The sequence below is a fragment of the Mustela lutreola genome, chromosome 5 (assembly GCF_030435805.1).
Source record: "Mustela lutreola isolate mMusLut2 chromosome 5, mMusLut2.pri, whole genome shotgun sequence".
Taxonomy (NCBI): domain Eukaryota; kingdom Metazoa; phylum Chordata; class Mammalia; order Carnivora; family Mustelidae; genus Mustela; species Mustela lutreola.
The window spans coordinates 67158087-67175081 of record NC_081294.1 but is presented as its reverse complement, the minus strand read 5'-3'; the positions used below and the strand labels follow the sequence as shown (position 1 = coordinate 67175081).

General features: G+C 34.3%; 1 protein-coding gene across 2 annotated transcripts in view; it reads right to left on the bottom strand.

The window, feature by feature from the left end:
- Positions 1-16995, bottom strand: part of SLC12A2 (solute carrier family 12 member 2) — a 103988-nt gene that overhangs the window by 49000 nt on the left and 37993 nt on the right. For both annotated transcript variants that reach the window (XM_059174472.1, XM_059174473.1), the window contains exons 5-9: positions 9210-9349; positions 7272-7382; positions 5281-5389; positions 2271-2398; positions 2090-2174 (exon numbers count right to left, since the gene is read on the bottom strand). In XM_059174472.1, the coding sequence (XP_059030455.1) occupies positions 2090-2174; positions 2271-2398; positions 5281-5389; positions 7272-7382; positions 9210-9349 (573 nt within the window). The remainder of the gene's footprint in view (positions 1-2089; positions 2175-2270; positions 2399-5280; positions 5390-7271; positions 7383-9209; positions 9350-16995) is intronic.

Sequence of the window (16995 nt, the reverse complement as noted above, 5' to 3'; positions counted from 1 at the left end):
GACTGGGGGAAAAGAGGTTCCCTTACTCTGAATGAGTTACACATCCACTGTTGTAAATACTGGCCCCACTCCTGATTGTCAGGGAGGAAGGGCTACTCCTACTGCTCCAAGGGCTAGTACGGACAGAATGAATTAAGTATGACAGCTCATAGCCAGAGAGTCAGATACAAACAGAAAACATTTATTTGGTTTAACTAATTATTTTCCGATTTGAAACAATCAGCTATATCATTCTTTAAATTAAAACTAAATTTTCCTGAGCCAGGAACTTTTAGGGGAACATGAAATGTTTCTGCTAAGCTTATATATATATATATTTTTTCCTAAATATATATTTATTTATATAGTATATAAAAATATATAAATATAAAAACATACATACAAACATACATATTTTATACACACACACACACGATTTTTATTTCTAAATGAATTTCAGAGATCCTCCTATGGACTCCAAGCCCGGTGGCTCAGTCAGCTAGGCATCTGCCTTCAGCTCAGGTCACGAATCAGGGTCCTGGGGTGCAGTCCTGCACTGGGTTCCCTGCTCAGCGGGGAGTTTGCTTCTCCCTCTCCCTCTGCTCCTCCCCTCCCCGCCACTCATGCTCTCTTCTCTCTAGCTAACTTTCTCTCTCAAATAAATAAATAAAATATTTCTAAAAATTTTTTATCTATAGTCACTGCAAGTAAATTATATGTAAATCAATATTTTTTCTTGGGAACATTTCAGCTAAAGAAACTACTTTACTAAGAGTCTTTAAAGAATTGACTAAAAGACAAAATAAAAGTCCTCTTTGCCAGGAAACATTCTTTAAATCAAGTGTGAGTTATCTTTAGTAAGGAATCACTAAGCTTTCATTTCTTCATGTGTACAACAGTGATTTAGAGATTGGCTGACCACTTAAGCCCTTTCCAGTTCATTTAAAATGCTATGATTTCATGAATGTAATAAAAAGTTGAAAACCAGGTTCATTCAATTAAGACTTCAGTAACACTTTTCATTCAATATAGATTACCCTATTTATCAATCAAAAATTTTTTTGGTAAAAAACACCAACAGAAAGTTAAGTTTGAAAGGGAGAAATATTTTAATGACCAGACACACTGTATCAAGTTTTTTTCTTTCTGAATTTCTTCATCTAACTTTTGGAGCAGTGTTTAGAAGGTACTTGTGAGGGCGCCTGGGTGGCTCAGTGGGTTAAGCTGCTGCCTTCGGCTCAGGTCATGATCTCAGGGTCCTGGGATCGAGTCCCACATCGGGCTCTCTGCTCAGCAGGGAGCCTGCTTCCCTCTCTCTCTGCCTGTCTCTCTGCCTGCTTGTGATCTCTCTCTGTCAAATAAATAAAATCTTAAAAAAAAAAAAAAGAAGGTACTTGTGAAACCATCTGGGGTGAGGGGAAAAAAGAGCCCTGTTTACCCTACAGGTGACTTTCACTCAATAAATGTCTTCAAACAATCTTCATACATAGTAAGATTAACACGCAATACAAAATAACCACCATAAACAAAAACATTAAAAATTTTATAAAGGTCACAGAGTAGAATGCATTTACTTCTACTACATGAAGTGTATTTTTTATAAATTGTAGCAAAATCAAATTTAAGAGTTTTCCTAGAAGAGTTTACATAATTTTTAATTTACTTTAATTCATAAAGATCTTACAGTAAAAAACACTAAGGCATCTGGGGGATTAGGTAGTATCTATAAAACCACTAGTAGTTTACTTAAAACTCTTTCTGAATTAAAACATGCAACTCTTAATTTTTTTTTTTTTTAAGATTTTATTTATTTATTTGACAGAGAGAGTTCACAAGTAGGCAGAGAGGTGGGCAGAGAGTGAATGAGAGGAGGAAGCAGGCTTCCCCGCTGAGCAGAGAGCCCTATGCGGGCTCAATCCCAGGACCCTGGGATCATGACCTGAGCTGAAAGCAGAGGCTTTAACCCACTGAGTCACCCAGGCGCCCCGCAACTCTTAATATTTTTATTGAAATATATCTGCAATTAAAAGTTAGAAATACAATATTATGGAAATAAATATTTAAAGTATGAATCATGAAATTTCTGAAAGAGAAATGGAAGACTATTTACCTACAGATACTGCAATTCCTATGTAAACCACCGTAGTAATTAAAATGGCTAAAAGTGTTCCTTTGGGTATAGCTGACTGAGGATCCTAGAAGACAAAAAATAATTTTAAGTCTACCTTTAAAAGTAAATATATATATACCATTTTTAATACAGAATGGATACAGTACTTCATAATACTTACTGCAAGATCACCTGAGATATTTGCTCCAGCAAGAATACCAGTTGCAGCAGGAAAAAAGATGGCAAATACAGAAAAGAAAGTTTCTTCCTCTCGAAAATCTGGTCCAAAGTTCTCATTAAATATTTCAGCTGTGGAGAACAAAATATCTTTGGCAATTAATGGACAGCAGATTAGACTCTTATAATTTAGGTCAAGTGCAAGTGTTCAAGTACCTGGTAAATTCTTGACCATTTCCTAGTAGAAGCAGGGCATTATGAGGGAGCAGTTAATAATCAAAATGATGATTTGACCTGGGTCATGTCTACTATTTTGTGTATCTTAATACACAAGCACCTTTAACTTGATTGTTATCACTAGTACAAAGGTCAGTCAAAGCATGGATAAACTTCTCAACGTCTGGGGTCAGTAAAAGAGACAGGAAAGGAGGTAGGAAAATAAAAAACATCATACTCATCTGTATCCTTTTTTCCCCCCTTATATCTAACTTATATACTATCTGTACAGTTTTCTCTTTCCTTGTGGTGACCTGCTTAATTTTTAATGCTGAATTATTCATGAGGCTTCCATATAATCTTAGCTAAGGCAAACTAGTTAAAGTCCCTTTCCATTTTAACAATAATGAATGCTTCAACTAGTCTTACTATTTCCATCTATTCTGATGGGCCGTGATAGTGAAACAACCAGTTAACTGTCATCCACCCACTTATCCATCATCTGAGTAACTACCATGCACCAGGGTCTTCTACTGGAACCATGAAGTATCTTACTACCTTAGTAAAATGAATGACAAGGCAGCAAATACAAAGCAATATCAACCACCAAAAAGGAAAAGTCACATTCTGAAGTATATTTAGATTTGTTTATTTCAGACTGAGAAAAATCCCAGATATGCTACTGATACATTATTTATTACTATACTAGGTAATAATGCAATACTTTTTTAAAAAAAGATTTTATTTATTTATTAGACACAGAGAGAGATCACAAGTAGTCAGAGAGGCAGGGAGAGAGAGAGGAGGAAGTAGGCTCCCCGCTGAGCAGAAAGCCCGATGCGGGGCTCGATCCCAGCACCTGGGATCATGACCTGAGCCGAAGGCAGAGGCTTAACCCACTGAGCCACCCAGGAGCCCCAATAATGCAATAGTTTTATAAGGGGCCAAGGATCTGGGGAAAAAAAAGAAGGAAATGAAAAACATGATTTAGCAGATATTTGCAGCTATTTTTAAATCAATAGAAGTCACAAACAGAAAATATACAATTACTAGGAATTTTGTAGAAATAATCATCCCCTAGAATTTTTAATACTTATTTTAGAAATAAGGTTGTAAAAAGAAATGTTAAAAAATTATAATATAAAAAATTTTAAGTAAAAAACCACTTGTAAGGACAAGAAATGTCACAAATATAATTTATGGAAGTGTAAAATGTAAAAATATATCTACCTAAGGGATGCTATTAACTTTCACTTCGGGCATGGCTAGTCAACACCTTTTCTCCCAATCCAGAAAATCAGGAATTTAAAGTCCCTTTTATAAGTAGGCACAAGCAGGGGAACCTGGGTGGCTCAGTGGGTTAAGCCTCTGCCTTTGGCTCAGGTCATGATCTCAGGGTCCTGGGATTGAGCAGTGCATTGGGCTCTCTGCTCAGCAGGGAGCCTGCTTCCCCCTATCTCTCTGCCTGCCTCTCTGCCGACTTGTGATCTCTCTCTCTGTCAAATAAATAAATAAAATCTTTTAAAAAAGAAGAGGAAGAAGAAGAGGAGGAAGAAGAAAAGGAAGAAGAGGAAGAGGAGGAAGAGGAGGAGGAAGAGGAAGAAAAAGAAGGCGGCGGCGGCGGCGGCAGCATGAGCAATAGTAGTAAAAATAGGTATCACACTATCAACCCAGGCAGGACCAGTAGGCACAAAAAATGGGTGAGTGTCACTAGTTAAGGTAGAAACCTTGGAACAATTCCTATCCGAAAACTAACCATGCAACTAAATCAGTGTCTGAGAGAACCAAACCAGTGCCACTCACAAATAATGAAGTACTGCATGTTATTACCAGTGAGCCAAAAGATTAGTAAGCTTACACCCAAAGGTAAACCAACCAGATCTCTAGGACCCACAGTTTGGGTCGCCTGATTTTTTTTTCCCTAGTAAGACTTTGTGAAGGAAGAAGTGCACTGAAATACATCCTGTATCTTTTCATAGGTCTGTAGGAGTTGCTTTGGGCTGAATGACTAGGGACTACCGCAGTTAGGTCTCTTCTTCCAGGGCTTCAAAACAAGGAGTTTCTTGAGTAGTTTTGAGTCACCTGAAGACACATCAATTACCCTAAGTGGTAAACCTCTCTGACACTAATGCAAGTGTTCTTCCTGGCGCCATTTCACCCTGTGCAGATGCAGGTGCAGACTGGTTCCATTAGGTGGAGAGCAGGGGATGGTAACGGGGTGGGAAATAGGGAGAGAGACTTAAGGAAATAACAAATGCAAGTAAATTTCACCAGCAGGGACAATTAGAAGCAGAATGAAAATGGTCACAAAGATTAAAACTGTAGAAAATGCTCACAATGTAGGATGTAAAACTGTCAAATAACCGAAGTGGCCATTATACCATGAGTGTTTCCTTCATGGGTATAGGCATGTTTAGACTGCTTTGCTGAAATACAGCTAACAGAATGAAAAAGCCACGTGAGCATAAAAGTCACCATTTCAGTCACAAATTCCTAAAATGGCAGAGAACAAAGACACCTTTCCTCAGGAGCACTGATTTTTCTACATTCTAACATCTTTTGATGCTAAGAATGAAAAACAGAAGACATAAATAAAAGTAGTATTTTACTCTGATCATAACATACATAACAGAGACAACACTAAATTGGATTGTTAATTAGTGTGAGTCACTCCAACAAGAGCAATTATATTACAAATTATCTACAGTGTATTCTTTGTTTACTAGTAAAATGTTATAACATGCACAAAATATAGAAAAAAAAATGTCAAAAGGACAGTCTATATTTTTTTTACTTACATTTATAACCAAAGAAACCTTTGGGCTTCTTGCTCTCCAATGGGATAAATGTTCCTATGACAAAATCAGCAATTGCAAGTAGGAGAATCACCAAAAGAACAATCTGAGCCTGGAATTTTAAACATGAAGAATCAAAATCAAATCTCTAATGTCTCTACACTGATTCAGTTTCATTACCTTATAACTTCTGTGACTGAAGGGATTTGTCTTGTTTTCCCAGTGCCTCAAAAAGGTTTTTGAGGCATTCAATAAACTTATACTATATGAGCGATTTTTAAAGAACTATCCTAAAATGTTCAATATATCAGGGGAAAAATGGATAGTGTAAGTAGGATCATGCCAAATATTTCTGAAATAAATTCAGGATGTGCATGCCACCACACAAATCATAAAGCACTATAAATTCCACAACTCTGCAGGCTTTGTATCCTTTATCATTATTTACCATCCCCTCCAATGGAAGTACAATCTTGACATGGGGAACTTGTTTGCTACAAAAACAAGTTTTACACCAGGTCCAAGCACAATGTTGAATGTCTGACAGCCACAATGTTGAAGAAGAAAAAAAGACAGAAAAAAGAAGACAATATCCAGAAGGAAGACTGAAGTAGCAAGGGGACTGGAAGGAACAGTCTATGAGAACTTCCATCTTTCCTCCTACACTCTTTTTGTTTTGTTTCAGTGATATACAACTGACATGTAACAATCTATGAGTTTCTGGTGTACCACATAACAATTCAATATTTATACACATGTAATTGTAAAGTGATCACCCCAATAAGTCTAGTTAATATCCAGGACCATACATAATTTAAAAACTGTTTTTCTTGTGATGAGAACTTTTAAGATCTACTCTTTAAAAAAGCAACTTTTAAATATGCAGTATAGTATTAACTCTAGGCACCATGCTGTACATTACATCTCTCTGAGATTTATTTGATAACAGCAATTTTATACATTTGACTCCCTTCACTATTTTGCCATATTCCCCCACCTCTCCGCTTCCACTCTTTACCTCCCAATAAAGTTAGGCAGATGCTCATGAAAACCTGGAAACCATGGAAATAAAAACTGCTTAAATGCTCATCCTGTCCTATGTAGGATGAAATTCTATTCTTTTCAGTTAAGTCAAATGGTTAAAAGTATAAGTAAATGAGTTAATTATATACTAATGACTTAAAAAAACAACCTTGGGAAAATTATTCTTTCGAAATTGCCTAATTTTTGATATGATAAATATTATTATTATATGATAATATATATGATCATATAATATACCATATATATATGATCATATATAAGATCATATAATATATGATCTTACATGATATATAAAAGGAAATATGACACCTAGAGGGGACTTGGAGATCCTCAGCAGATCCATATGGACACGCAGTCAGGAAAACAGCTGTACTGAGGAATATTCTCTCAGATATAGAGAATAATGCCAGGTGCTCTGCCTACTAGTTATTAACATGTGACTTTAGCAACTTTTCCCAGAAACAGCGGTCCTGGCTTTGGTAGCCATGATTTCTGAGACGTCAACAGCAAGGAGCGAGATGAGCTTCTCTAATCTCTTAAAGGCACTAACTTGACATTTATTACCCCTGTATTTATTTTTGAAGTTGAATTGTTAAATTACAAAGCCAAGAGTTTAATTTGGGCTACCTGACATATTGACCTGAGTGATTCTAAATAACTTCAATCAAGATTAAGGGAGGGGAGGGGAAAAGAGGAAGAGGAGAGGGGGCAGGAAATCCAAAGTAGAAAGTACTGTATTTAAGTGGATGCTTAGGACTGACTGTTACCTCTGAACATTCCCGGCCTTGTCGGATAGAAAATAACCTGATACATAAACTTCCCTGAAAATGGCCACTTAAGAAATATTTAAAATCTAAAAATATTACCACACTTTGAGTAGTCTCTAAACAAAAGCTCTAAAAGTTCTTATGTTAAATACATACAGATATTCCAGTGAGTTCATTACTTACTTTTGCTTCCCATTCCATTCCAGCCACTGAGATACCTAAGAGGAGCACCACGGTAATGGCTCCAATAATTCGAATATCATTGATTTCATCTATCATAAGTATGGAATGTTCCTAGAAAACGAGAATTATAAATATAATGAACAATTTCAGTTATTCAGATAAATTCTTTAATTCTTCTGGAAACACTTCAGAGATATCAGAATTTCTTACATTAAGAAGTAGAATACATATGTAAGGAATAAACAGGGAGGCCTAAGAAAAAGGAATAAATAACTATGTACTATTAAGGCACCATTCAAGAAGCTCAAGACATCAAATATATGATCAAATTAATAATGCTATATTTAATACAGACTTAAATAAAAAATGAAATTGCTAACAAGCAAATAAAAATCATAATACACTTAAGCAGGACTCACAGTTAGCATTTTTTAAAGACATATATTTTGTATTATTGTGATTAGTAAACTCGTGTTTTTAATGGTCTTTTATGTTGCATAAGAAAAAGAGATGAATACACATTCATGTAGATGTCTAAAAACACACACTGTTCCCACTCTAACAAGCAAAAGTATTTGTGGTTTAATATCTATGACATTAAAAACATGCTAAATTAAATAACAAAAGAATATTAACTCTTAATAGTTATACTGCTTGCTTTCTTACAGCCCTTGCTTTTCTCATCCCTTAGGCCTATACAACTAAGGTCAATGCCAACATAAGTGCCAGTCTCTCTCAAATCTTACACTTTCTAATGGGCGGCTTCCGACCATAGAACAGAGTTACAACCTAATCTAACATGATGGACAGCTATTAAGTGTCTCTCCAGGTCGCTCTCAGTTAATAATGGTGAATCCTATTTCACTTCTGCTGCTTTAACTACACACACACCTTAACTCTTTTCAAACAAATCCTCTTCTCAATGCCAGGGCAGTATTATCAACTACTTCCTGGCCAGCTCTACTTGGCTATACCTCTGGTTCTTCCAATCAGACATCCCAAATTACACTGTCCTGTGCTGGTCTTTCTCAGTGAATGCCATTACCCTCCATTTAAACCTCCAACTCAGAAATCTATTTTTTGTACGTAAATCTATATATCTATGTATTTATATATATGAATCTATATCTATAAACCTGAAATCCTTTCTCTTTTCTCTAATTTCCCTTTCTCTTTCTCTAATTTGCTATATCTCAATAATCATCAAATCCACTCATTTGACTTTCTAAAAATCTCTCCAGTTCACCAATACCTCTCTAGCTACACTGGTCATTGTTTGAATGCACACCACCATCCTTTTTCAGGATAGCTATAACTTTCTGAATGGTCTCCCTCTACACTGGTGATCCCTCAGATCCATGCCCTATACTATGGTTCCATGTTTCTTCAAGCCCCAATATGATCTTATTCCAGCCCCTAACTCCAACTGAGATTAAGACCCCAATTTAGTAGCAAATAATAGCTTTACTGATTTGACCCTTTTTTGCCTCTCTAGTCTTAAATCTCTATTTTATGCTACAATTATATAGAAATATTTACAGAATTTAAAAACAAACAAACAAACAACAAAACCACACTATACTCTACCCCTTCTGGGCCCTTGTTCCCTTTTTTCTCCTATTCCCTCATGGCACATCCCACCTCTCCTACCTGCCTACTGACTGCTAGACTCCCTTCCTTGGAAAACCCTTACTCACACTCCTTTGTGACCTTTGCCCCTTTCCTAGGTGGTAGTAAGTGATTACCTTTTGTGTTGCCAAAGTCTTCTATAACTACCCACTTCTGACAAGGTATTATCATTACTTTGTCTATCTCCTATATTAAACTTCTTGAAGGACACGTTCTGTGTTCATCACTGCTTTCCTAGGTCCAATACGAGGAGTGGCACATAGACCTCAATAACAATTTGGGAAACCAATATCTAGAAGTGGAAATTACCTTAAGCAACTCCACCACGGTTTCTGCAAATCCAACCACATACATAGCAACTGCAACAGCATTGGCAAAAGCGAAGATCAGTCCAATTGCACCACCAAATTCTGGCCCTAGACTTCTAGATATTAAATAATATGCTCCTCCTATGGGAAAGGGGAAAAAAACCAAAAACACTCAAGTTAGGAATTTAAATGTGAAACAATCCTCTTAATTACACAAAAGAGTTCAGAAAGCACATGCCTTCAATAAGCACGACTGTTAAATTAATAAGCAAGTGCGAGAGCATATTTTCAGGAAGAAACATCCCAAAAGAATTCTTTACAACCCACTTCATTCATTAACAGTTCTCAACATTCTGCCCATATCAAATATAAAATCATCTGGCCTTTTAAATCCCTATTCTCTCTTCTAAAGCTTAGATGAGAATGGACAAAAGCCTCCTTCTCATATTCATAGATACCAATATCATCTCCTAATGGTTTTCTAAGTAAAGTTTTAGTCTTAATGTAAAATCACAGTTGAGATGATTGCAATAACCTAAATTGGTATGGTAATTTGTTGGTAACATGACTACTAAGACTCCAAAAAATTTCCAAAGAAATCGCAAAGAACAGCAAGTATAAGGTGATATCCTAAATAGATATAATTTATAGTTTAATAAATCCTGACTAAATGCAATAGTCAACAAGGACATTAAATGAACTATCATGAAACATATATTTTTTTAACTTAAATAATCAGTATTATGATTTTGAGTTAATCTAATGCTTAGTTGAAATCTCTAAGAATTCTTCTAAAATTCTATTTTATTTCTGGCCTCTAGGTCATAATCAAACTTAGTTTTAATAATAATGAAGATACACAAACTTATATACATATTCTTAGATACTGATGAACTGCTTAATTCTTAAGGCCATAGGAAGAGGGACGCCTGTGGCTCAGTCAGTCAAGCATCTGCCTTTGGCTTAGCTCATGATCTCAGGGTCCTGGGATGGAGCCCCATATCAAGCTCCTTGCTCAGTGGGGAGCCTGCTTCTCCTTCTGCCAGCTGCTCCCCATGCTTGTGTTTTCTTTCTCTCTCTGTCTTTGCCAAATAAAATCTTAAAAAAAAAAAAAAAGACCATATGATGAAATGCCATTTAATACCTGAGTATTTCTCCTGTTCTCTCAGTATAATAAAGACAAATATAACAAAAAATTCTATAGTTCAATAAAGTACAAAGCATGCCAACTTCATTCTGGAAATACCTGTAATATGTTTCATAGTTAATTCTATCAATTCTCTCAAAATACACTATAAAACCATCCACTCTAAACTTCCTTAGTTACTTATTTCACCATAATTTCTATCACCTTGGAATCCTCAAGAAAAAAATGCAACCTGATCATTTGTAATGACTGACCTTATGGTTTTTTAATCTGATGAAATTACCTAGGAATTTCCCAGAAATATTTCTGAACACTAAAAAATTCTAATAGACTTAAAGACAAATTTTTCATAAAATAAAGATCTTAGCCTAAGATATTAAATTCATTATAATTAATCACAAGAAAAATCCCTGAAATACTTTAATTATCAAGACTATATTTAACATATATGTTCACAAAATTGATTTATGCTATTTCATTTACTGCTTATACAAACAATGAATTACATTTATCCTGACTTCACAGATGAGAAAAGTAGGTCACCATGGAAGGTTAAGTCATATCCAGGATCTAGGTTGGCATCTGGCTCCCTGCCAAGTGAGGAGTCCTCTTCTTCCCTCTCCCTTGCTCCTCTCCCCTATTTGTGCTCACTTGCTTGCTCTCTCAAATAATAAATAAAATATTTAAAAAAAATAAATGAGACTGAGAAACATCACAAATAAGACCTATAAAAACAAAGAATTAATTCATGATGTACTTTATACTTTTGATTTCAAGTCTCTTTATTACTAAGAAGAAAAAATCGATATCTTTTTTTTTTTTTTTTTTTTTTTTAAAAAAAATCGATATCTTAAGGTGCATTTAATATGGCAAAACATAATGAGAAGGGCAATTCTCCCTGGGAATTATGAATATAAGTAGGCAAATTCTGATATTTCAGAATTATTTTTAAATAGTTTAAAATATCTACAATTTAAAATATCTAAACCTTAAAGCCCCAAACCTAGTTTTGTTAATTTTTAAAAGATTTTTATTTTTTTCCAAGAAAATAAAGAGTTCATGGATAATAAAGAATATAAGAGTATCTGCTAATCTCACTACACTTTTACTCCTGACGAAAAGCAAACATTCTCTGCCTTGTTTCTTTCACTTCTACTACTATTTCCTACAGACAACCAGTTTTAAAAGCAGTTTTCCTTTTTTTGTTGTTTTGTTTTCATCAAAATCAAAGATAGTATTAAAGACCTACCACTTAGAGAGACTGGTCTGGTATTTTTACTAATACGCATAAAGCAGGTATTCATCTTGAATATAAAATTTCTATTTTGTTAAGAATTACATTTTACTTAATTCTAGCTAAATACTGTTCTCATTCCCATTTTACGTATGAGAAAATCAAGGCTTAGAGAAGTTAAGTAAATTGACCAAGGTCATACAAGCAGCCAGGGAAGAAGAACTGGATTTAAACTCGGGTCTGGTTTGAGTCCTTACCATACAATATGCATGACAAATATCAGTCTTTTGTTATGACTGAAAATGGCAATGAGAAGGAAGAATTACGAATGAGTAAAAGGCATCAATAGACAAAAATTACTTTCTTTTAAAAAAATCTATTTGTCAAACAAACACAGAAGTTAATGTTGAAAAAATATTCTTCACAGGGTTTCGTAATATGGCCATAAACTACACCCAACTCATGCGTGTAGAGGACATAAATGAGTCAGATACCAGAGTACTAAGTAATGATACTACATACAACTGGGTTCCATTTTCATCACATATTGATTTGGGGTTGTATGTCTCTATAGCTCTTCCTAAATTTCACATCAATAACAAAACCCCAACTGGGTTAACCAAGAGCTTAAGATTAAAAATGTATTATTGGCTATAAAATAAGTGTCAGCAAATTTCAAAGATCTGAAATGATACAGTTAATGTTACTGACCACCTAAGAATTAAATTAAATGTATGGAAGTTCCCTAATATCTGTAAGTTACACAACATACTTTAAAGTAAACCACTGGTTAAAGAATACACCACAGGGAAGTTAAAAAGTACTTTTAGTGAATGATGATGAAAATAGAACATATCAAAATTAGTGGGATATACCTAATGCAGAAATTATAGTGGAACTTTTTCAAATGTTTGTATTAAAATGACATAAAATCAATGATCTAATAAGAAGCTTAAAAAGAAAAAAGAGTAAATAAAACCTAAAAGAGAAACAAAGTACTAAAGAACAGAAACCAATAAAGGAAAATCAGCAAAGACAAAAGTTATTTTCAAAAACATTAACAGAACTGGTAGACAATGAACAAGACAAAAACAAAAAAGAAAACATAAATAAACCAAATCACTAATGAAAAAAGGGACATAGTTATAAATCCCATAGTCATTAAGTTAAAAGGTAATATAATCAATTTATTACAATGAATATGCAACTCAGATGAAATGGATGTCCAAACTGTGGTAAGAAGAGGAAAATGATTAAATCTTATAGCTAACTAAGAAATTAAATTTATAATAAAAACCTACACACACACACACACACACACACATACACACACAATTTATAAAAACTACAGGTCTAGATAACTTCACTGAAGAGGAGGTGAAAAAATCAATCTGACACAAATTCTTTCAGAAAACAAAGGAGTAGGAGATGCCAGCCAATATCCCTTTTAAGATGGTCATCATCCTGATACCAAAATCTGACAAAGGTTATTAGAAAGAAAGAAGATTTCAGATGAATATTCCTCATGATCTTAGACTCAGAAATTCTTAACAAAATGTTAGCAAATAAAATGTTGCAGAAAGTGTAACATCTCTTAGGAAGTGGAACCTACAAATGCTAGGTTAAGATTCAAAAAACCATATTAATTTGTGAAAGTAACAGAGTAAGGGAGGAAAACCATATAACCATGTCAGAAGACGCAGGAAAAGCACAACAAAATTTAATATCCACTCATGATAAATACTCTCAGCAATTTAGAACGATAACTTTCTCAATCTGACAAATGACATTCTCAAAAAACCCGTAGTCAACATCTTCTTACTTGTGATATGTTGAACTTATTCTACATAAGAATGAGCACAAGGCAAAGATGTCTAGTCTCATCACTTCTATTTACCACTGTATAGAAAATCCTAACTAATTCAATAAATGAAAGAGAGAGAGAAAGAAGAGAGAAAAAAATTCTAAAAATTGGCAAGAAAAAATATAAGCCATGTCTATTCACAAATGACCTATTTATGTTTATCAAGATCACAGAGTAATGGTGTCAAAATACTAAAGGCTATTTTACTTCTCTGTATAAGAAACAAAACATGGAAAATAAAATTTACAAATACCATTTATAACCAAAGAACATGAAAAACTTAAGGATAAATTTAATAAAATATAGGCAAAACATATATACTGGAAAATATAAAACACTACTATAAGAAACAAAAGATCTAAATAAATGGAGAGAGACAAATTTTCATAAACTGCAAGATTCAGTATTATTAACATAACCATCCTCTCCAAAAATATTTTTAAGACTGAAATACCAAACCCCATTAAGATTTTATGGGCTTTTTGCTTGTTTTTAACAGAAATTAGTACACCTAGTCCAAAAATGTAGGTAGAAATACAAAGGACCTTGAAGAGCCAAAACAATCTTGAAAAAGAACATAGTTGAAAGACTTAGAAATTATAAAGGTAAGCAATCAACAGTAACTGGAAAAATTACTTCCATAATTCTCCCATAAATGGGAGAAACAAACTTATCAAAGGAACAAGCATATAGTCTAGAAAATACACAAACAATTGATTTTTCAACAATGGCACCAAAGTTAATTCAAAAGAGAGAAGACAGCCATTTTAATAAATGGTGCTAGACCAAGTACTTACGCAGGGAGGTAGGGAGGGAGGAGAAGCACACACTCTGTCTCACTAATACGCAAAAATTTGAAACTATTGACAGTCAAAAACCTAAGTTCAAACTATAAAGATACTAGACAAAAAGAAAAAAGAATTTCTTCATAACCCTTAAGATATGCAAAAGATTTCAGTTCACTACAAAAAAAAAAAAAAAGCCCTAGCCATAAAAGAAAACTCAAGAATCTGAATTTCTTCAAAATGGTAAACTTCTGGGGCACCTGGGTGGCTCAGTGGGTTAAAGCCTCTGCTTTCGGCTCAGGTCATGATCCCAGGGTCCTGGGATCAAGCCCCACATCAGGCTCTCTGCTCAGTGGGGAGCCTGCTTCCTCCTCTCTCTCTGCCTGCCTCTCTGCCTACTTGTAATCTGTCTGTCAAATAAAATAAATAAAATATTTTAAAAAAATGGTAAACTTCTGCACTTGGTAAAAAAAGATTAAGAGAATTATAAAGTGATGAGGCAAAGTTGAAAAATGGGGAAAAAATACATACATTAAACAAATCAACTGTATTGAGAATATATTTTTTTAAGAATTCCTACAAATAAATAAAAGATAATACAACTTAAAAATCAGCAAAAGATTTGAAAATATTACAACAGAAGTTGTACAAGTGGTCATAAGCACATGTAAAGATGCTTACTGTAATTAATCATCCACAAGAGTAGGTATAATTAAAAATACATAACAAGTGTTGGTAACAATGTAGAAAAACTGGAAGTCTCATATATTGTTGACGGTAGTATAAAATGGCACAACCACTATGGAAAACATTTGACAATTTCTTATAAATGAGACATACAAGTACCTCACAAATCAACAAATCCACTCATAGGTAATCTCCCAACGTATGTAAAACAATACAAACACAAAGACTTGAATAAGACTGTTCCTGTCAGCTTATTCATAATAGCCTCACCCTAAAAATAATCCCAGTATCCTGCAATAGGTACTAAATAATTTATTGTTACTATAGGTATACAGTAATAAAATAATGTATAGTAATGCTACACTACAACAAACTACTAAACATACAGAATAACATGGACGAATCCCCAAAACTCTATATTGTGGTAAGACACAAAAAGAGTACCTTCTGTAGAACACAATTCCATCCTGGGCTAGAGGAGAGAGAATGATTTTAAAGGAAACTTCCAGTATGATGAAAATAGTATGTATTTTGTTTGAGCTAGATTTATATACTTATCAAAACTCAAAGAACTATAAACTTAATGTGTATATTTCACATGTGAGCTTTACTCTAATAATATTGACCTAATTAACTATAAATCTATGTCAACAACTACCATTTCAAAATTTAAAAATGGTACAAAATGATATAGCAAAAAAAATTTATGTGCTAGACTTCAAGAGAAGATTAAATATGTCTTAAGCAAGTTCATCGACTCACTGCTTTTAATGAAAGGAGACAGAAGTTACTTCTAAGCTAGACCATGTGTTAAATCAAAGTTTTGTTTTGTTTTTTTCTTTTTGGAGCTTTTCTTAAAAGGCAATTAAATAAGGGCACCTAGGTGGCTCAGGAGGTTAGGCATTCAACTCTTGATTTTGGCTGAGGTCATGATTCCAGGGCTATGGGATAGAGCCCTGTGGTGGGCTCCATGTTCAGCAGAAGGTCTGCTCAAGATTCTCTCTCTCCTTCTGCCCCTACCCTCTGCATGTATATTCTCTCCTTCTCTCAAATAAATAAATCTTTAAAAAAAAGAAAAAGCAATTAAGTCCATAAATTCATCTACATTTTTTTTTGGTAAAAACAACCCAACCCAAGTTCAGGATTAGCATCAAACATCTGCCAAATGAACAGAGTTGTGACCCAGATTCTTCATCACCACCTAGCACCAACACTCTCCATTCACTTCTGTGGTTGTTAGGCGTAACCTCACAGAATCCTAGTACTGTAAGGCAATTCACTGGTCATCAGGCCAACCTCCTCATTTTACATAAGGATACAGAGATAAAAGTAAGTAGTGATTTTAAGCAACAGTGATGGATAAAGCCATGGAAAGACCAAAGTGATGTGTTGATTAGTCCTACAAGTAAAATCAACACTAAAATGACTGCCTCATCTATTTCATATTGTTCTAAGAATTGATTTAAAACTCCTTAGAAAAATAAAGCCCTATTAAAACTCTATTTTAAATTTGTGCAAAATACTAAAAATCTTTATCCTTGGCTGTTACTAACATACAGAATTCCATGAGTGGTGTATAAGGGTAACAAAGGTTTTTGCAAAGCAGACATTTTATTTAAAAAAAATCGACTTTATCCTGTTTCTTTTTTCAAACAGGTGTCACTGGATTTGAAAACTCTTTTCAAGAGCTCTGTCTTGCTAATTTTTGTTATAAAGCATTAATCAATGATTTCCTTAGTTTCTTCTACTAAGAACCCGGAGTTAACCAATGTGAATGTGCATGGTCAGTTTTACTTTTGATTAGGAGTACATTTATCAATCAATCTTTGTAGAAAATGGGATTACCATATACAGCTATTATGAACATTCAGAACAAATGAACTGAACTCAAACGGCACTTTCAAAATAAAATACACAAAGACAAAAACCCCCACGCAACTAGACAGGAAGGAAGGAGGAGTGCTTACTATCTTTTGAACATGCACTCTGGATGTTTGACTAACAATTATGCCACAAAAGAGACATTTCTTAAACCACACAGGGCTCCTAGAGGTTCTCATCACAAGGTAA